Raw genomic sequence first — 22,646 nt, forward strand, 5'->3', positions numbered from 1 at the left:
AATACATCTTTGTATTCCTAACACTAAAGTATTCCTTTAATGTAGAAAAAGGTCAATTCTATTTTTTGGTTTGTGGAATCTGTAATAGCTGCTTCTGTTAGTATTTCTGTCTCTTGTGGCCTCACCTTCCTTAGCATAATATTGTAACATCTAAATCTACAGTGTGTTATTTTCTTCTTGCTAGTCTTCAATTAAAGGTCTTTTTTAGCTCCCCCTACTAATTATATCACATGCCCTTTTTGCCTAAATTAGTGTAAAACAAACACACATTTTCCATATTTACTACTTGTTGAAATTTATCTTTTTTTTTTTTTTAAAGTGCCTTAAAGGAACACTGCAGGCACCATTACCACTACAGCTTATTTTTAGTGTTTATGGTGCCAGGATGATTTTGGATGATTTTTTTTATTTTTAAATCTAAATTATGCTATGTAATTTGCTACTATTTTGCTATTAGTGAGCGCTGTGCACAAAGTTTTATTTTTGACAATAAGGAAAACTGAATTTTATCTTCCTGCATCGATTCACCCATTACTGCTAGGCCTTTTTATGCCCATACCAATCCATGTCAGACTCATTCAGCTCATTGAGAGATGAGCTGCTGTGTGATTAAATCTAAAGGAAAATACATATGCTAGCTTGTTCACTAAACTCTGAACGGTAGTGGATTTAATTTTAAATGGCAAAATTGAACCAAAAAATATACATCTGTGTCTAAAGATGAAGTAGAATCTGTCCAGATCTGCAATTCTAGCCTCAATTGTGCCATTTGGAATTCAGTTTGCTGGTCGTTGAAGTTTAGTAAATATTGTATAAATATTTTTTTATTCTTAAATGAACACTATAGAGTCAGGTACACAAACATGTATTCCTGACCCTATAGAGTTTATAACACCATCTATCCCCCTTTCTCCCCGTGCCCGCTAAATATAGTAACATCTTACATTTATTCCAGTATGCTGCTGGCTCTGCCCCTGATCTGCCTCCTTGGCTGACATAATCAGAAGTAGTGATCTCAGCCAATCACAATGCTTTCCTATAGGCAGATCAGGGGCAGAGCCAGCACAAGCCAAACACAGCCCTGGTCAATTAGCATCTCCTCATAGAGATGCATTGAATCAATGCATCTCTATGAGGAAAGTTCAGTGTCTCCATGCTGAGGGTGGAGACACTGAATGTCAGTGCTGCACACTGTACAGCACTGCCCAAGAAAGCACCTCTAGTAGCAATCTGAGAAGTGGCCGGTGAAGGTATCCCTAGGCTGTAATGTAAACATTTAATTTTCTCTGAAAAGACAGTGTTTACAGCAAAAAGCCTGAAGGGACAGATTATACTCACCAGAATGAATACAATAAGCTGTAGTTGTTCTGGTGACTAAAGTGTCACTGTAAAATAAATCCTATTTTAGCATGACAAGGTGAGCATTCTTATTAGTACAATAAATGACATGCTATATTTACATATTATCCTTAAAAAGGAAAACCAAATATCGTGCTGTATTTCTGCTATGTGTTATTAATTGGGATAAGACTTATGGTGTAAACATTTGGTTTATAATCTGTTTTATCTGAAATTGCTACTATACTAAAGAGCAACAGCTGACAGGGTTGAAAGTTTAATTATTCAGTCTTGTTGCACAATTTTGTTAAATCGCTGTGTATAATATGATGAGTCACCACACACTTTATTTGCAGAAGATTATCTTTCAGAAACAATTTATACATTTTCTGAAATAGTTGCCATTTATTAAATCAATGCATGTAAATAGACTGTCACTCATTACTGGTAAAAATGGCAAACCGCAATGATAGGTGGATGCCATGAGGGGTGTCCAACACTTGCTTCCTTTCTTTGCCATCCACATTTATACATGTATTACAGATGTGGAAATGAAACTTACACATAGTACTGCGGTTGTGAGTGCAGAGATAGCCATAGTGTTTGTCAGACTGTTTAGCCAGTATATTAGAAAGGAGAGAGACTACACCCAAAGACTCCTTGCACCGCAACCACAATAATGGGTTTTAAAGGTCATTGTACTTGGTGTGTGAATAACGTCTCCCTCAGCACAAAAGGCAATACAAGTGCATATAGCATATTAAAACACTGATGCACATGCAGTACTACAATGAAAGGACAATTGGCTTATAATAACATTTTAAATGGTGTAGTAAAGGGAAAATAATATACGGTAGTATCTCTGTACTGTAATAACAATGGTGACTGATGTCATATATATTTATGTTCAATAGAATTACACGAATAGGAGACCTACGTAATGCAAAAATAGTATCCAGCTTCACAGGCCAAACCCTAAAAACCACTGTAAAAGCCACTGTAAAACAATATTGAATAACATCTCCACACGTTTTCCTGTCATAAAAAATCATGTAATTTATCTTCTTTTACAAGAAACCATTTTTTATTATTACCACATGTTTATCATAATAGGGTTATAAATAATTTATACATTGATTTTCAAATTTTACCATCACTAAAAGGTATTAGCTAGAAAAAAAATGGATGTGGGCCACGTCCTGCCCCAAAATGACGGACACAGCATTATTATTTGAGGGCAGTCAACTGAGAGCCTACCTTCCTGGCGGTCATCGTTGTACATTTTCTAGTGCCAAGTACCCAGAATACCAGTACAGGAAGTTGTAGAGTATGATCAATTGACATCTGTCCATTTGCAAACAACTCAAAATTGAGACACCAACTGAATATATGTATATTTATTTAATAGGTTTGAGGAACTTCTAAAGTTTCAACTGGGGAAAAAAGGGACACTTTAATTTTAGGGGTGTTAGTAAGGGTGTGGTCAGAAACTTTAGGTTACTTGCTAATAACAATTTATTCAACTAAAATTTAAATTAACAAGAACCCTATCTTATTTACACAGACTGCTTCTTAAACAAATGTATTGTAGTTTAAAGACACATTACTGTGAGTAATATTGCTGTGGAGCTCTGTTACACATTCAGACATATGGAGCTCCTAGAAAAGAGGGACATTAGGATAGAAAAGGGGAAAGATGGATTTTGGGACTGTCCCTATTAAATAAGGACACCTGAGAGGTATGGATTTGAGTCTATATAATCAGGAATATAGATATAAATCCCACCATTTTAATTAGACCAATCAGTGTTTCTTTATTAATATTAGTATGCTATAGCTATGCTCCCTGAAGCCATTCATTATTTCTTTGAACAATATTTGCCTTTGTAAATTACAGTTTCTGGTGGCTGTAAATATGTGGGGAAAAAGTATTCATATTATTCTTAAAGATGTGTTTTTTTTTTTTTGTACTCATTCCTGTATGCAGCAGATTAAATCTAAAGAAAAATATAGGTAATGCCACATAAAATGTGGAATAAGTACATGCGTTTGCAGGATGTCTGGGAACAACTCTGCTATTGATTGTCTCCTGAAACACTAGTTCCTGTCTAATTTCTGCACCATTAGTTCATTTCATTCACGTATATGGAATTCTACAAGCAATTCCTCATGTTCTATTGGAAGAGTAGATTGAGCGTGACTATTACTGGATCAATTTCTTGAGTCTTTTAATTACTGTTAGACAGGGTAAATTTAATTTAAATCACTTATCAATAAGACTCAACTGAAATCATGATTTCTAAACAAAAATACACATTCTTCCTGATTGTTGTAACTTTCCAGATTAGTTTAACAGTTATATCCGAACTGATTTTGTTGTATATCATTGGAAATTCATAGATAATGATGACATTTTAGCAAGGTGAACTATCTCCAAATTAATAGCCTAGTCACTAATTCGAGAACGACTTACACTGATTTAGCAAAACAAAAATAAACATATTCTTGTTTGTGCTTAAACATCAATATTTATTAAAGGGACACTGTAGGCACCAAAACCACTTTAGCTTAATGATGCAGTTTGGATGTATGAAACCTACACCTGTAGTCTAACTGCTCAAATCTCTGCCAATTAGGAGTTTAAATGTAATGTAAATCACTTTGTTTATGCAGTCCAAGTAACACCTCCCTGCACGTGAATTGCACATCCTTTAAATAGAGCTTAAGCTTCCTTTATAGCACATTCTGTTTAATTTTGAATTTCTTATCTCCAGCTCTGTTAGTAAACTGCTAGACTCTGCAGGAGCCTCCTGTATGTGATTAAAGTCCAATTTACAGAGCAGGATATAAATACATCTAAAGCAAGTTAACATGTGATGAAAACAAACCTTATTTTTCATGCAGGCTGTGTGTCACAGCCAGTAGAGGTGTAACTCCTAAATGGAGATGGCAGGAGCATAATCTATACACTAAAAGGGCTTCATTAACCCCTTAAGGGCACATGACGTGTGACATGTCACGATTCCCTTTTATTCCAGACGTTTGGTCCTTAAGGGGTTAAACTAAAGTTGTTTTGATCCCTATAGTATCCCTATAACTGAAGTGGTAAAACCCAAACGGAAAAAATAAACTTTTTTTAAATTTCAATGGTTTGGTTACTTCTCGGGATGAGAATATCATTTTGCCTCTTTATAAATAACTGGTAAGACCACATATTGAATATGCTGTGCAATTTTGGGCACCTGTTCTAAAGAAGGATATTATGGCACTAGAAAAAGTGCAGAGGCGGGCTACAAAATTAATAAAAGGAATGGAACAAATCAGCTATAAAGAAAGGTTAACAAATTTAAACCTATTTAGTTTAGAAAAACGTCTCCTGAGAGGGGATATGATAACATTATACAAATATATTTGAGGTCAATACAAACCATTGTGTGGAAATCTACTCACAAACCTGACTTTACATGGGACACGAGGTCATGCGTTTAGACTGGAAGAAAGAAGATTTCGTCTAAGGCAAAGGAAAGGTTTTTTTACTGTAAGAACAATCAGGATGTGGAATTCTCTGCCTGAAGAAGTGGTTTTATCAGAGTCCATACAGATGTTCGAACAGCTACTAGATGCATACTTGCAAAAACAGAATATTCAAGGATATAATCTTTCAATGTAGGGTAATAACTGCTTGATCCAAGGATAAATCTGACTGCCATTCTGAGGTCAAGAAGGATTTTTTTTCCCTAGCTTATTGCAAAATTGGAAGTGCTTCAAACTGCTTGTTTTTTTTTTGTTGCCTTCTTTTGTATCAACAGCAAAAAACAAATGTGAGGAAGGCTGAACTTGATGGACGCAAGTCTCTTTTCAGCTATTTCAGCTATTTCAAGCTGCACATACAGTCTTAGAGCACCGTGACCACTTAAAATCACTCTAGTAGTGATTGTGCTTAAAGTAAACTTAATGTAGTGGTTCTGGTGTCTATAGCCTGTCCCTGCAGGCTTTTCAATGTAACCACTGCCTTTTTATAGAAATTACAGTGTTTACATTGCTGCATAGGAACACCTGTAGTGGTGACAGCCACTACAGTTGCTTCCTGGGTCAATGTTGCACATTGTGCAGCACTGGTGTTCAGTGTTTGCACGCTCTGAATGGAGTTATGTGTGTTCCCCATAGAGGTGCATTGGTTCAATGCATTTCTATGATGAGATACTGATTGGTGCAATGTTTTGCTGTGCATGTGCAATAGCCTCCCAGTGCTTTCCTATGCAATTGGCTGAGATCATCATGTTTGATCTAAGCCATGTAGGTGAAGCGAGACAGGGCCAGCCGCGGCTAGACTGGCACAGCCTGGGAAAAAAAGGTGAATTTAAACTTATTTCTATTCAGAGGGGGCCTGAAACCTAAATAACTATTTTAACACTATATTGTCAGTAATATATGTTTGTATTCTGACACTATAGTCGTTCTTTAAGGCAAGATGATTATTATGTGTACATATACTTACAGAGTAACAATGGAATAAAAAGGTTAGTCCGTGACCACTTCTGCTTTTGTGGTGATGGAGGAAGGAATTTATCTGTATGTGCAGTATTTCTGCTTGAAACTCTGCATATCCAAAGATATTTGCAGTTTTGTACTGGTGGCTAGTTGCCTTAATTTTTATCCACCCTAGTTATAACTAAAATTTGTGTGCTGAGTAACTGAATATTATCATGCTGTCACACAATTCCTTATTGTTCTTCTTATATCCTGTATCAATTGTACATATTTACTTTTTTTTTACTTTTTTACTTTTTATCTTAAATATTCTGATATAGGCAGGAGTTTCATAGCACTATTGGGATTACAGTATATAAAGAATATTAACTATCCCAACTCTTGTGATGTCCAGATCTTGCTTTCTATCTTTAAAATCAGACCTATTTACTAAGCTGAGAATTGTTGAGAAGGCCAAAGTACCTGAAGTGCGAAAAAAAAATCTCCAACTTGCTTCCAACATGGCTGCTTTGGCTTTAAATTAACAAATTCACTTTCAATTCCTGCCAATTCTCACTTTAGTAAATAACCATGTATATAAACACGATTGGCAAACCCCATCAATGTTCTAATTGCAAGATATGTCAGTGGAGGAGCTTGGGTGTATTTTTCTCCCTCAATCGAGACTTTTGGGCCTAGGTTCTAATGTAATAACTTTTCTCAAGGTTAACTAAGTCTGTTTAATGTATTTCCTTTGAAGTAATGAGAGAGAACTCAATAATTAGTAGGAGTAATTTGCATGTTTAGAGCCACGTAACTTGAGTCATTGGGTTCCATTTTTTTTTTATTTTTTTTTTAATTGTTGTGTATTGGTGCTGAATGATTTTCCATTTCTGAAACCAATTTTTTATTTTTTTATTTTGTAGACGTCTGCTGTGGTTGAGGATCAATGCTACTACAATGAAACCATTGCCTTCTTCTACAACCGAAGTGGAAAATATCTGGCCACAGAATGGAACACAGTCAGCAAACTGGTAATGGGACTTGGAATCACAGTGTGCATATTCATTATGTTAGCCAACCTATTGGTTATGGTGGCTATCTATGTCAACCGTCGCTTCCACTTTCCTATTTATTACTTAATGGCCAACTTGGCCGCTGCAGACTTTTTTGCTGGACTAGCTTATTTTTACTTAATGTTCAACACAGGACCCAACACAAGACGTTTGACTGTGAGCACATGGTTGCTCCGCCAGGGTCTAATTGACACAAGCTTGACTGCGTCGGTTGCCAATTTGCTGGCCATTGCCATTGAAAGGCATATTACAGTATTTAGAATGCAGCTACACACAAGAATGAGCAACAGAAGAGTAGTGGTGGTGATTGTGGTCATCTGGACTATGGCCATTGTAATGGGTGCAATACCAAGCGTTGGATGGAACTGCATCTGTGACCTTGAACACTGCTCAAACATGGCTCCACTCTATAGTGACTCCTACTTGGTTTTCTGGGCTATATTCAACCTGGTTACATTTGTGGTGATGGTAGTTCTTTATGCTCATATCTTTGTATATGTCCGGAAGAGGACTATGAGAATGTCTAGGCACAGTTCCGGTCCTAGGAGGAATCGTGACACCATGATGAGTCTGCTGAAAACGGTTGTCATTGTTCTCGGTAAGTTTTTCTATATTGTAAGGTAGTTTTTATACATTGTTAGTTTACTTAAATTTAAATATGGGTGTGTTAATATTTACATAAGCCTTTTGATGTGTTTGCCAACAAACATTCTCTAATGCCTTAAATGGACACTATGGGCACCATTGCAGTGATGTTGCTGTAATGTGAGGAGGTTGCTATGATGTAATTGCAATAATGTTGGTATGATATGAGGGGGTCCCAGCTTAAGAAACCGTTTAACCCCCAAACTCTGGAAAGCAGTTCCTGATCACTCTGCCCCTCTTCTTTCTTTCATAATGCTTCAGACCTGAGTATGCACTTTTTTCACTCTGTTTTTTTTATTGGGGAGCTAGTGATGCTCTCAGCCTTTCTGTGGCACCGTGGCTTTGTGATTGAAACCTCAGCACAAGAAAGGAATTTGATGGTCAGACCGATTGGGCATCACTTTCCATAATTTAGTGTTAAGCAGTTTAACGGCTTAACCCATTATGGTAAGATGGTTTCCTCAAGTGCAATGACTACAAATCAATGAAGTTTTTATGGTAACGAGAGTGGTCCTTTAAAGTTATGAGTATGAGTCCCTTTTCCTATGTTATAATATATATATTGAAAAATATATTCTTTTGAGTCTAGTAAAACTGTTTATAAAAATATATATCTACATGTGAACTGCCTATTCGTATGATTAAATCAAGAATATGATAGTTAAAATGACTTTGGATGACATTTCAACAAAACAAAGTGAAAATGTATTCTTTTGAATACTTTGAAACCAGTTGAACTATTTTAAATGAAAATCCGTAGACGCTTTCCATTGGCATCCATCCTGTCTTTATATAAAATATGCCATGTTTCAAACTGAGAACAAAACAGTGAATTGGTGTCTCTTAGGAGGGGAAAAGAATGTGCACATTCAAATGTCAGTCTTTGTTAAGCTGGCTCCAACAGAGCATTATACACTAGCTGGATTGTTTAACTCATGAATAAGATGACCTAACTCACTGCTGGAGAAACAGGGATGAGGTACATTGCGTCATCTCTTGAACAGTTCCAAGACGGAGATATCCTTGTTCAGTGTAAAGATGTGGTTTGGTGGAGTATTATATGTACAAAATTAATTAGGACTGTCTTAATGTACATTTTAGTTTTCTCTGCAGATTGCTACAAATGATGTTCTCACTGTGCTGCTCCAGGAGGCTCCGATTATGAAAATATTTTAGATTATACCTCAGCGTTTCATTTCATTATCATTATTATTATTTTTATTATTAGTTTAGTTTGCTGGTGGCTTCCTGTTGTAAGTTGCCACACCATTTTTAAAAGGTTGACTTCTTATCTGAGGTTCGCTGGGCTCTTCTTCCAAAACCTCAGCCAGAGAATCAAAAACTCTGCAGGCTTAGCTCAGGAGAGCTAACGGAATCTCCTAAAGAGCAGCTTTGGGCTCTTTAGCTGAGGTAGTAGAGGTGGGGAGCGGCTTCTGGAAGATCCCAGCTAAGAACTCAGAAACGCCAGTACTGTAGTGGCTATGGTGCATGGAGTGTTTCTTTAAGGTGATCCATATCACTCCTGTAAAACTGTTGCAACCCAGGGCAGGTAATGTCCTATATATGGTAAACTGCTGCAATACAGATATTAATATAACATAATAATATAACATCAGAGCACATAGGGATTACGCACCAAAGGGAGTGACATCAACTGGTTTGTAGAAAAGTGCATACAAACTGCAGTATATTTCAATAAAAGCATGGGGAAAATTACAATCCTCAAACTGATGATCCATCCTTATATTCAATAAACAGTACAAAGTAATTCCTAACAAAGTAAAAGACAATATATTTATAGAAACATTTCTATGTTAGAGCTTAGTTTAGCAGTCAACACCCTGATTTATGTTATCAATACAATTTTAATGTATTGTATATTCTGTTAAAATGAAACTGTTTTTAAGGGAAGTTTGCATAGTTTTGAGATCACATTATGCTGATTTTTGTTTTTCCCAAATTAGTGGCTTCCCTCTCACCCTCTGCCAAACTTGCTTGTTCTCTGCGGTAAAGTAAATGGTCTGTATATTTACACAGTCGAAATGCATGTCTGTGAATTTAGAATGCAGCATGTATACTTGTGTGACTGATCAATGACATTTCTGTTCTTAAACACACATTTACCTTTCACACTGATGTTCTTTGAGTAGGCATCAGTAAGTAGTCTACCTGCCAGGTCTCCTGGATTTCCTGGAATAGTCTCATTGTGGTTTCCTATCCCTGTATCCTGCTGTCACAAACTTTGTTACTGATTTTACACAGTTATTTTAATGCAGTCTTTGGTGGTTATTCAAGCATTTGTTTGTGTAGATGAAGATAGATGTATATAGAGAGAGATATAGATATATCTTATGTTATGGTGTAATCACAAATATGAAATTTCAAGTCCAGTGATCGCGCTGTCTGTCTGTCTATCTTATTACATTGCTAAACACAAACACACACACACCAGTCATGCCATAACACTTGCTTTTCTGACAGAAATCTCCCTTTAACACTTTCCCAGTGCTCTCACTACTGCAAGGGATTCTGGGTAGGTGTATGCAAATGAGCTCTACAAAGATGTGTGTGTATGTATACATATTTATATTAATGAATTATCATACAAAATCTACACTCACTTATTTACTAAACACAGACATAAAAGCCTACAAAACATAATAGGTAGGAGGGGCATAATGGGAACTGGTCATTGACACAATTGCTTCACTGGCTCCATCCAAAGTAGGCAGGCCCACCTGAATTACTCGCACACCAGGCTGCCTGTGAATCCTACAGGCTGAAGGCAGACCCTGCAGGAAGCACTATTGATCTCTACAGTCTACAGTGTCCTGCACATAGCTCAAGTGCATCTAATTATGCGCTTGTGCTATGCTTGTTGAGAACAGTTCCCAGGTATTTTCCAAAAGTTGGGATGGTGGAACAGGACCTGGAAATTGGTACTCCTCAAGGTCTGGGCCCTCTAAGCCTGCCCCCAAATCTCACCTCCAAACTCCACCCACAGGAATACACAGACACAAACACACGCACTGGTACAAAAAGGACACAGATACACACACACATTGACACACACACACACATATAGACATATACAGTCACAGAGACACATACTGACAGACAGATATACAGACTGACTGACTGACATACATACATACATACATACATACATACACAGACAGGCATACGTATACATACACATACTGACATACATACACACACACAGACAGACACGCTGTCATACTTACAGACATACATACAGATGTATAGATACAGACTTGGGTCACCCGATGGGCCCTATCAACGTGCGGACCCCGATGCAGGTGTACTGGCGGCAGTTCCGCCGCTACACGTGGGGCCCGGGCTGCCAAGCCCCCTAGAGGTGCCGAGCCTATGACAACCGTCATGCTTGTCACCCCCTGATGCGGCCCTGAGTTGGGAGGCTTGGTGTATGAGCATACATTGCATTAGCCTGCCACAACACCAATGTACCCCATTTTGGCAGCTCCTAGCCTAACAACCCAATGCCTGCTTAATGAGTGCAGCCTTCCTAGTTGCGTGCGTGCATACATATATATATTCGGGAGTCCAGGTAAACTACCCGGTTTTGCACCCCTCCCTGTGGCTCATTCCCTATTTAACCTTTCAGTGCAGAGAGCCCAGGAGGATTGATTTTCCAAGAAAATTGCTGGCATTAGGTTGCTGCAAGCATACATTGGCTTGGTAACAGAGTTGCTTTAATATTTCTAAATTCTTATATTCTAATTTGGTTTTCTCCATATTATTTTGTTTCTCTCATATCTGTTGCGAAACCAATTATATAGTCGTTTTTTGTTTTTTTTTTGACTGAAAATAAATGTGTGCTTTTGAAGTTTTAATACAGAACACTGAACAATGTCTTGATAAATTATGAGTTAAACAACTGTCAGAGTAAAGGTGCAGACATAGGTGAAACATATGGGGGAAATACAGCAACATAAGGAAAGTGTTTTAAGCCTGGCAAACATTAGTGTCCAGGGAGCCAACGTGTTCTTCTGAATTCTATTGACTTAGTCTTCTATAGAGCCTTTTATAAGCTGCACTCAGAGGAGAATCTAGTGTTCCCCTATCCATTTGGTGAGATAGCCGTATATAGTAAATCTGTCTAGAGTAAAGATGTGAGTGTGTGTACGTGTGTCCCAGTAAAAAGCCACTTGCTATGTATATTGTAATTTACAACCAATTAAACAGGGAGAATGCATTTAATGTGCTTTCTAGATTATGGTTATTATGGTGTTTGTGGAACCATCAATCTCTCTTATCCACCTGTGATAAGAAGTTAATGGCACTCATTTTCCATAAACCTATTCTGGCCTCTTAAAGGAACCGTAATAATAATTGCACACAGTTCAAGTTTCTAGACTTTGTAGATCATACGTACATAATTGAGTTTATTCACCAAGGTCTCGGCTTAATATAGTTGGATAAGCTTTCTAAATAATTTTGTATTTTTGGATAAACTTAAAAAAAAACAAATGAAAATATATTAAATCATTTCAAAAGACATTTAAGTCATATGGTGTTTACAGTTGACTTCTAAGAGCATTCACTGTGCGCCCCCCCCCCCCCCACTCCACCTCCCTTAAGGTCAAAGTCACCGTCCTGTTGGGGATTTTGAAGACACTGAATGTCCTCATGAAAAGCGTGTGGGCGACCAGTGTCGTTTGGCGGAGGTAAACTCTGTGAAACAGCAGATTGCCAGCCACAAGAGGCAGTCTTAACACTACAATGTAAACATTGCTGTTTCTCTAAAACGGTTATGTTTTACATTGCACCCCGACCAAGTAGTCTGGATGCCTATAGTGTCCCTTTAATAAGCTCTAGTTGCGGTGTGTATGTGTGGGACTGATTGCGGGGTTGTGTTTGTGGATGTGGATTGTCAGTGGGGTTGTGTTTGTGGGGATAGCTTGTGTGTGGACTACTGGTATCATTTGCATGAGGAGAGGGATTCTTCTCCAGCTCTGTGTATATCTAGCAGTGGTGGAGGCTTCCCTGGGGTCCAATGAGGATTGGGCTGGCCAGGTAAAGGTCAGGGGAAGGGACTTCGGGCTGCTTTACTCTAGTGCGGATTCCAATTCACAAGTGCTGTGAGGAAGTGATCTGAATTCACATACTCTAAGTGCTGCAATGCATACATTGATAATTGACGCTCATCACCTGCAGTCACTGCAGTGTGCTGTGGGTTCAGTGATTATTCACCCCCAGCATGATCACTTTAGTGATTTGCTAGGGTATCAAATCCTTGATGTAACCCTTTAATGTTTATAAAAAATAATGCTTCTGGAGAAAATGTTGTATTGTATATCTATCCCATGCTTGGTCTAGATACCAGCCTAATCTACAGAAAGAATGCTATCTGCCTCTCTTGGAGACTTCTCCTTTTGAAACTAGAAATATTGTCACTATTAGTTTCTAGATAATAATAAACTTCCAGTTTCAGACAAGCATATAGTATATGTGCTATTATGTTTTTCATTATGTTTAACACTGCTTTAAAAAGTAAATCATTTAATGTAATATTATGTGTACCATTCTATACTGTATCCTGTTGCGTAGTTTACATATATTTATTCTTGTGATCTTTGTATCTTCTTATAAAAATAGATCTATTATATAATATCTGTTCTTAAACCACAGGTTTAGTGACTCAGATTCAGCGGTTTTGAGATTGCTGTAAATGTCACTTGTAACCTCTTTGTAGCTCTTTAATGTATAAAGTTTATTTAATAAAATATAATCAAAATGTGCTTCAATTTTGTAAGTCCACGACAATTGCATTTACATGTGATTTTATTCATTTTCACTCCTTTACTGCAAGAATTATAACCACTACAGCCGCTCCATAGTTATAGAGCAAACCATTTAGTAACAGTTTGCCCTCTTACCTGGTTCCCTGCCAGACTTAGAGACTCTCCTCTTACAGAAACCGGAAGCCTAACCAGTTGCCATTCATTGGCATCAAATGATTGCTCTCAGCAAATGAATGCAATTCTGTACATGGAAATTCGCACAGAATTCAGGTAGCCAGGAACTCTTTCTCTGAGCTGGCTAATGAAATCCCAGTAGCACAGCCAGAGTTGGAGTTATACATCTGGCAGGGGTTAAACTCTGTATGTGTAGCATTTCATAGCAAAACACATACAAACTCCAGGCACCATAACCACTTTAAATCCATGACATGGTTGTCATGCTTGGAGTAACCCTTTAAACACGACTTAAACATCATTTGCAGTTTAAAACTAATGCTTTATTATGTTCTGTAATTATATCATAGGTGGTCCATGGTATTGAAAGTAAACTGTCAACATTAATTAATCAAGTTATTAGAATGTGCCATAGGGAAACTCATTTGCAGATTTGCTTATTAACATTTAAGAGGTAGAATGAGCATATATATCCCATATAACTAGACAAATTCAGATAATAATACTGCATATTCACTATCAAATGGCAATGTCCAAGGTCATTAAGGAATAATGCAATCTAAAACCACTAAGGTAGGTTCAAGATCCAGGATCAATAGCTGACAGTCACGTCCTGACATTCAGGAATGCATTGTAATAATGATCCGCTCAGAGAAGAAAGGGTTAACCATTTTTATGTTGAGAATAAACTGGTCAGAAAGCTTGCGACGCAAACAGAGCAGTTCTAGATTAACAAACTAAAGCCAAAAGCCTTCCCTTCTTTTCCCCTTCGCTAAGCCAATGACCTTCTTTTGTGATCCATGTCTGCCAATTGTCATCTACAGAACGTCTCAGGGGCTGCACATTTTCTGTGGAATGTTCTACCCCATCCTAATAGATTTTCTCCTAGCTTCCAGTACTTATAGAATTACTAAAAATGCACCTCTTTTGGATACATAACCAGGTTCCTGGGTAATGTCTTTCCATCCCACACACATGACCTATGTCCACACAGTCCACTCAACTCTTTCTCCGCCAAAACACTCTATTTCCCCCACATATGCACTGCTTTCATAAGGACACATGACATGTGTGACATGTCATGATTCCCTTTTATTCCAGAAGTTTGGTCCTTAAGGGGCTAAAGGGACACCATAGTCACCTCAACAACTTTAGCTTAATGAAGCAGTTTTGGTGTATAGAACATGCCCCTGCAGCCTCACTGCTCAATCCTCTGCCATTTAGGAGTTTAATCCCTTTGTTTATGAACCCTAGTCAAACCTCCCTGAATGTGACTTGCACAGCCTTCCATAAACACTTCCTGTAAAGAGAGCCCTATTTAGGCTTTCTTTATTGCACGTTCTGTTTAATTAAGATTTTCTTATCCCCTGCTATGTTAATAGCTTGCTAGACCCTGCAAGAGCCTCCTGTATGTGATTAAAGTTCAATTTAGAGATTGAGATACAATTATTTAAGGTAAATTACATCTGTTTGAAAGTGAAACCAGTTGTTTTTTTTTCATGCAGGCTCTGTCAATCATAGCCAGGGTAGGTGTGGCTAGGGCTGCATAAACAGAAACAAAGTGATTTAACTCCTAAATGACAGTGAATTGAGCAGTGAAATTGCAGGGGAATGATCTATACACTAAAACTGCTTTATTTAGCTAAAGTAATTTAGGTGACTATAGTGTTCCTTTAACGAACACAGGCAGCATAACTCCATCTTTCTCTCTCTCTGACATGTTTTTCATCCTCTTGTGTTCCTTTGCTCATTCCCTTTAGATTGTTAGCTTGTTTAAACATCACCCTCCTCATCACACAAAACAAAAAACACTTTATATCCTTCATGTATTATTGTAAAGCACTGGGGAATATGATGGCGCTGTATAAATATATATAATATTAGTGTCTGTATGTGTACATGGTCTGTATTTAGTTTTTTTGTATGAATTGAACTTTTGGCAATATATCCTTCAAAGTATCCTTTTTTTTTTTTTTTTTTTTTTTTTTTTTAATTTTTTTTTTTTTTGGTTACACTTTTCTGTAATGATACCTTGATGCCTACATTGCTTGCCATTTATTCTGGTTGTAGTTTTTTTGCATTGCTGGAATGTATGTGGAGGCTTTATAATTAAAATAATCCACGTTGGTAAAAATTATCAGGAGTCGGCAAGTATTGGTTCTGTTTTTCTTTCTATCTTGCAAAGTAAGATGAAAATTATTCCAAAGCTTGAGCGATATAGGCCATTCACTAAGCATTTTATTATTTGTTAAAAGATGGATTACATCATGTTCTGTGCAGAGACCCCTGAACTGTATTGATTATCATGTATCTATTTCAGATGCATGAGGTGGTGACAGCTCCCTTATTACTCTGGAAATGTTGGCTCAGCACAGGAAAGGATCTCTTCCTGCTTTGGTTATTTCCAGTTCCACTCAGGTGCTAATATAGTATTCCTTGTAACTGTGTTCATAAGCTCTAAAATATATAGCCTCATGGATGCCATCATCCAGAAAATCAAACCGTAAATGTGCCTCTAATCGGAATATTCTGTTATTAAAGGAACACTGTAGTGTCAGGAATACAAAAATATATTACTGACAATATACTGCTGCTGTGGTCATGTAGCTGACCAGCCCCGCTCCCATCAAGCTGAAAAGCTGATTTTCCGACGAAGGAGAGGCTCCGGTACACGCCAGCTACCCGCACGTACCTTACTGCTTGAGAGCAGGTGGTGAGAGCCGAGCCCGCCCTACACGCAGCTCCTGAACATAGGCGTCCGTTGCCAGCAGCATGGCACAGCGGAAAGGTGCATCATCACCCCACCACGAGCAGAGCACATCAGGCGTGGGGGGCCCTCGGCCCGACCCTGCTCCCCCCCCTCATGGCCGGCGGGGGTTATCCCGCCCTCATGGTGGCGACACGGGCCGCAGCGGGAGCCCCCGCACGGGCTCTGTGCAGACCGCCTAGACTGGCAATGGGCGAGTACTCGCAGGCCAGCCAGCTGACAAGAACAATGAAACTGGGGAAAGGAAGCCCACATATGAGGGGGCACCACGACAGGGACCGAGACGTCTTTGCAAGGTCAGAGCAAGGGGCCATATGAAGACTGCTCACCATGGGGTGCCGACCTGGTAGGCCCGAGCAGAACCTGGTGTTGTGGGGGGCCCGATGGACCCCCTGCGTCGGACTCCGGCTGGCAGGAAAAGTGAGTGCCCCAGCTTCTGGGTCTGCGGGGTCCCCAGAGAGTCATGTCCCTGCTGCCGCGAGCCCAGTGGGGCGGGACAGCGCGGCCCTTCCGGCAGACGCACCGGCCCTAAGTATGTGGTCGGCACAGGAGCGGCACGCACCGGCCCTAAGTATGTGGTCGGCACAGGAGAGACACCGGGACACAAGGTTTACTGGGTCTGAGGTTGCGCTGGGGAGGTGCAGGGAGTGAGTGGCCCACGGACTCTAGGTGTGGGGAGTCGAGTGATCTGCTTCAACCCCCGAGTGCCCACAGCGCTGCGGAGGACTCAGGTGCTGGGTTTTGACCGACCGGGGGGACAGATGGAGCCCTGGCAGCACGGGAGACTCACCGCGACCGAACCAGGGGAGGCCCTCATCGTACAGCTATTGAGAAATGCCCTGAAACCAGTGAGAGACATTACTACTTACCTGAAAAGCACTACGTGAAGCGATACAATCTGCAGCATCATGCCTTATGCACGTTAATCTTCTGTCCCATGTTCAGTGGTTTTTGAGGACTAAAAAGCTTCTATAATTTGCTTATGCTATAAAATTTTTAGACCTGTCATCATTAGATAATATATCATATCAAATACGTGGTCTAAGCACTGAGAGTGATTCTGCGTATATCTACATACACGGTAATTGATTGCTGTATTATGGGCTGTGGAGTTGCCTCTTGCCGCATACTAGATAACCAGATCGCTATATCAAATAATAATACGCCATAGCGAAGAAACGAATATGCCCCTTATGTTAAACGTTTGACACCCTAGGACGAGTGATTAAGCCGCGCTCACGCTAACATGCTCTCTCCACGTCAGCTAGATATACAAAGGGCTTTTAAGCTAGGCGCAATGCAACCCGGCACAGTACTGACACATTTTCTTCGTTAATTACCCGCAGTTTAGTAGATTTTTAGGTTTTCTCTAAAGCGCAAAAAAAAATCTCGCAAAGTTTATGAATACTTACTTTAATTAATAGCATGTTTATAAAAAGCTATGACTAATAATGCGTTAATATACCTGTCAAATACCCTTGATGTACCACTAGTCGCAAAGTCAATGTACATCCAATCTATTTTCTTGCTTGCCTATTCTGACTTATATGCCTCTGCGCAGGCAACCATGTGTAGTTATCACCGATCCATAAAATGTCTGCCTACGCTTTATTACGACTCTAATAAACATATTTAAAACAAAGAGCAATATTTGTGTTGGTGAATGTAAGAGTATACTGAGCACAAGGGCAGCTCGGTCACAGTCAGTCATGTTGTGGAGATATATATATATATATGTATATGTATATGTATATGTATATGTATATGTATATGTATGTGTGTGTGTGTGTGTGTGTGTGTGTGTGTGTGTGTATATATATATGTATATATATATTTATGTAATAATTTTACATAATTAGGTACCTTAATTAATTACAATTAGCGGGACCTGCCTGACAACCCATGCCGAAAGTATAGGGAATTTAATTTGTTAGCACTATATTTAACCCTATTACTTTCCAAGACACCATAAAACCTGTACATGGGGGGTACGGTTTTACTCGGGAGACTTTGCCAAACACAAATATTAGTGTTTCAAAACTGTAAAATGTATTACAACGATGATATCGCCAGTAAAAGTGACGGTTTTTGCATTTTACACGGACGATATTATTGCTGTGATATGCTTTACTGTTTTGAAACACAAACATTTTTGTTCAGCGAAGTCTCCCGAGTACAACAGTACCCCTCATGTACAAGTTTTATGGTGTTTTCAAAAGTTACAGTGTCAAATATAAGGCTTGTGTTTTATTTTTTTCACATTAAAATTCGCCAGATTGGTTACGTTGCCTTTGAGACCCTATGGTAGCCCAAGCATGAAAATGACTCCTATGATGGCATACCATTTGCAATAGTAGACAATCCAAGGTATTGCAAATGGGGTATGTCCAGTCTTTTTTAGTAGCCACTTAGTCACAAACACTGGCCAAAATTGGCGTTTTTTGAATTTTTCACACACAAATATTAACGCTAACTTTGGCAAGTGTTTGTGACCAAATTACTACTAAAATAAAAAGACTGGACATACCCCATTTGCAATACCTTGGGTTGTTTCTATTGCAAATGGTATGCCATTATGGGTGTAAATTTAATTCCTGGGCTACTATACAGTCTCAAAGGCAACTTAACCAATCTGTCGAATTTCAATTTCAAATGTAACGTGCTATATTTGACCCTGTAACTTCCCAAAACACCATAAAACCTGTACATTGGGTGTACTGTTTTACACGTGAGACTTTGCTGAATACAAATATGTGTATTTTATTGCAGTAAAAGCAAACTGTATTTTGACATTCACAGTTAAAATGTTATGTAGAACTAAAAAAAAAGAAATCTTGTTTTCTCCCATTTGTTTCATATTAAATTATGTTTCATAGCTAAATATTTGATATTACATGAAAGCCCTGTTTCCCCTGAATAAAATTATATATAATAAGGGTGGGTGCATTTAATATGAAAGAGGTGAATTACGGTTGGACAGACATATAGCGCAAATGCCAGGTTTTGTTTACGTTTTGTTTTGTTCACAACGTGTACATTTGGATCAGTCTCAGGATCAGGATCTGAGGATCAGTCTCGCCCACCGGCCGATGGAAGAACAGGGAGGAGCGTCGCGGAGGAGGAGACAGCGGCGAGGGACATCGCTGCTGCCTCAGGTAAGTGACTGAAGGGGTTCGTTTTCCTGGTACTGGAGTTTCCCTTTAAGCTAAAGTTGTTTAGGTGACTATAGTGTTCCTTTAAATTAAAATGAAGGGCTTTTTTTTTTTTGTGAATTAAATTTTATTCAGATTTTCAAGAATTAATTTGCAAATAACAATAAAGGTAAACGTCTCAAGTGTGGTTCAGTGAAACACGCAGGTTTCCAACAACTGGCAGATACAGGTAATAAGGCACATTGTTAGCGATTCTGAGGTGTCGGTAAAGTAATGCAGGGAAACGCGCAGGTTTCCAGGTCGGAACATGCGTAGTTGAGCATTTAATGGCATACCTGTGGTCTGCTGTATCCTGGTCCGGCTGCGCGGCCCGCAAGTCCACCCGGGAAGGGGGGGGGGAGGGGGGGGGAAGGGGGGGGGAGGGGGGGGAGAGGGGGGGGGGGGAGAGAGAATGGGGGGGGGGGGATCCCTCAGCGTTTGAGAAAGCGTCCTCCCTTCCCTTTAGGTTTATGTGGTCCTTCGTCTCTGTCAGGGCCAGAATTGTCGAGTTAACTTCTGTCAGTGGTAGCTTTATGTATGTCGTGCGCTGTTTTGTCGGTCCTTCCTTGTCACCCCTACTCATCGTCTCGGGTCATGTCCCCTCTGATGTCTACTCAGTCTGTGATAAGCGTCTGGAAGTCGGGTTTCGTCGTGGTCAGTATCCAGTGTGTCCAGGTCGTCATATACGACTGTTCCCTCCCCTCTGCGTGTGAGGTGAGTTCCTCTAGTGCCCTTAGCTCTTCCATGCGCTTAAACCAGGTCGACACAGGTGGTGGGGTCTTTTGTTTCCAGTATAAGGGAATGAGACTCTTGGCTGTATTTAAGATCCTGATCGTTAGGGATTTTTTGTAAGCTGAGCTACGGGTGGAGGTGTGGTGCAGGAGAAAGGCTGCTGGGTCTAAGTGGGGGGGAGTATCAGAAAATTTGGTGATGATCGCGTGGATCGCTGCCCAGTAGGGTCGTATCAGGGGGCACGTCCACCAGATATGGAAGAGAGTGCCTAGGGCTTTCTCACATCTCCAACAGTTGTTGGTGGCGGTTGGGTCGTAGGAATGGGTGGCCAGTGGCGTGCGGTACCAGCGAGACAGTACCTTATAGGCCGTTTCTTGTATGCCGCTGGATGTTGAACAGTGAAGGGACAGGGTACAGATCTTTTCCCATTGGGCTGGCGAGAGTGTAATTCCCAGGTCGGTTTCCCATTTACTCATGAAGCTCGGTGGGGGAAGTCTCTTTGCGTCCATGAGGAGGCTGTAGAGTGTGGACAGTCCCCTGGCCAGTGGGCTTGGGTCATGGCAGAGCCTTTCAAAGTCTGTGAGCGGCCTGTGGGCATGGATGTCTTTGGTGACTATTAGTAGGTAAGCGGATAGTTGTTTGTATCTGAACTGCAGCATGAACGTCGGTCTCCCCACGGGCAGCAGGGACTCAAGAGTCCGTATCGTGCCATTGGTGGTAGCGTGGCAGAGTCTGGGTAGTGGGTTTCCTAACAGTTGTTGGAACGGGCCAGCGTCTAGTCCAGGTGGGAAGGCGTCATTATGCGTCAGGGGTAAGAGTGGTGAGATGGGCGTGGTGAGGGAGGAGGGTGTCCCCACTTTGTGCCAAACCATTAAGGTCGCTCTAATTAGCGGGTGTGGGTTAGCCAGCTGTCTGCCCTGGTGGTGATCTAGCCACGGTAGGAGCCCTATTTGTCTGGATATTTGGTCTGACTCTATTTCCTTCCATAACTTGTGGACCTCCGATTTGGACCATTCCATCACCCTCTGGAGATGGGTTGCCTTGTAATAAACCTGGAAGTCTGGGAGGGCCAGGCCGCCCTTCCGTTTTGGTAATGTGAGAGTGTCGTGTTTGACCCGTGCCTGTAGGTTGTGCCATGTGAATCTGAGTGCCATGGAGCGCAGCGTTGAGAAGTATGCCTCAGGTATGTGAATTGGCAGTGTCTGGAACAAGTAGAGCAGCCTGGGCAGAATGTTCATTTTTAACACTCCAATGCGTCCAAACCAGGAAAGGCGAACTTTAGTCCATTCCTCCAGGTCTCTACGTATTGTGGTTAGGAGGGGTTGAAAATTAGCGGTGTATATTTGTGACAGGTCTCTTGGTATGGAGGTGCCTAAGTATCTTATAGTAGTGTCAGACCATTGGAATGGGAGCGTGTGCTTCAGGGCTGCAACTCTATTGGGTGGGATCGAGACATTCAGAACCGAAGATTTGGCGAGGTTAACTTTGAAATTCGATAATTGGCCGTAGAGCTGGAACTCTGCCATAATTGCTGGCATTGATGTTTCAGGCTGAGTGACATAAAACAGCAGATCATCTGCAAAGGCAGCCACTACGTGTCTCGTCTGCCCTATCTGTATCCCTTTTATGGCTTGGTTGTCCCGGACAGAGTTAAGAAAGGGCTCCAGTGCCAGTACAAACAGCAATGGGGACAAGGGGCATCCCTGTCTTGTGCCGTTCCGGATGGGGAACGGGTTCGTGAACAGTCCGTTCACGCATACCCTTGCTGTGGGTTTGGAGTATAGTGCTCGTATCCAGCTCATCATGTGCGGGCCCAGACCTATCTCTTCCAATACCGCCAGCATGTAGCCCCAATCTATGCGGTCGAAGGCCTTCTCCGCGTCTGTGGAGAGCAAGAGGAGGCCCTCCCGACTGTCTTGTGCCTTGTGGATGAGATCTAGTGTCCTGATGGTGTTGTCCCTTGCTTCTCTCTGGGGCGTGAACCCTGCCTGGTCTCTATGTATGAGACCAGGGAGGTAGGTTTGTAGTCTGCGGGCTAGTATTTTTGTGAAGAATTTAAGGTCACAATTTAGTAGGGAGATAGGTCTGTAGCTCGCACAGAGTTCCGGGTTCTTACCTTCCTTTGGGATTAGGGAGATGTTGGCCTCTAGAGTCTGTGTGGGTAGGCTGGCTCCGTCACGTAAGGTGTTAAGGGCAGTCAAGAGATGTGGGGATAACACGTCAGCAAATTTTTTATAGTATCTAGTGGGGAGACCGTCAGGGCCCGGGCATTTGCCCAATTTCGACTCTTTTATGGCCCAGGCTAACTCGCGAGGCGTGATCGGTTCGTCAAGGGCATTCGTAGCTTCCCTGGGAAGTCGGTTATGTATGCGTGTGCGTAGGTATTGTCTAGTCTCTGGTAAGGCGTCACCCTGGTGTGGTGGCTCCCTGTCGGGGTGTATGGCATAAAGCTCCGCATAATATTCCC

At 40.6% G+C, this 22,646-nt stretch overlaps 1 protein-coding gene across 4 annotated transcripts in view; it reads left to right on the plus strand.

Annotated features, from left to right (window-relative positions):
* LPAR1 (lysophosphatidic acid receptor 1) overlaps positions 1 to 22,646 on the plus strand; it is a 163,577-nt gene that overhangs the window by 128,200 nt on the left and 12,731 nt on the right. For all 4 annotated transcript variants that reach the window (XM_063455258.1, XM_063455256.1, XM_063455259.1 and 1 more), the window contains exon 3: positions 6,735 to 7,482. In XM_063455258.1, coding sequence (XP_063311328.1) covers positions 6,735 to 7,482 — 748 coding nt within the window. The remainder of the gene's footprint in view (positions 1 to 6,734; positions 7,483 to 22,646) is intronic.

This window comes from Pelobates fuscus, chromosome 5 (assembly GCF_036172605.1).
Source record: "Pelobates fuscus isolate aPelFus1 chromosome 5, aPelFus1.pri, whole genome shotgun sequence".
Lineage (NCBI taxonomy): Eukaryota > Metazoa > Chordata > Amphibia > Anura > Pelobatidae > Pelobates > Pelobates fuscus.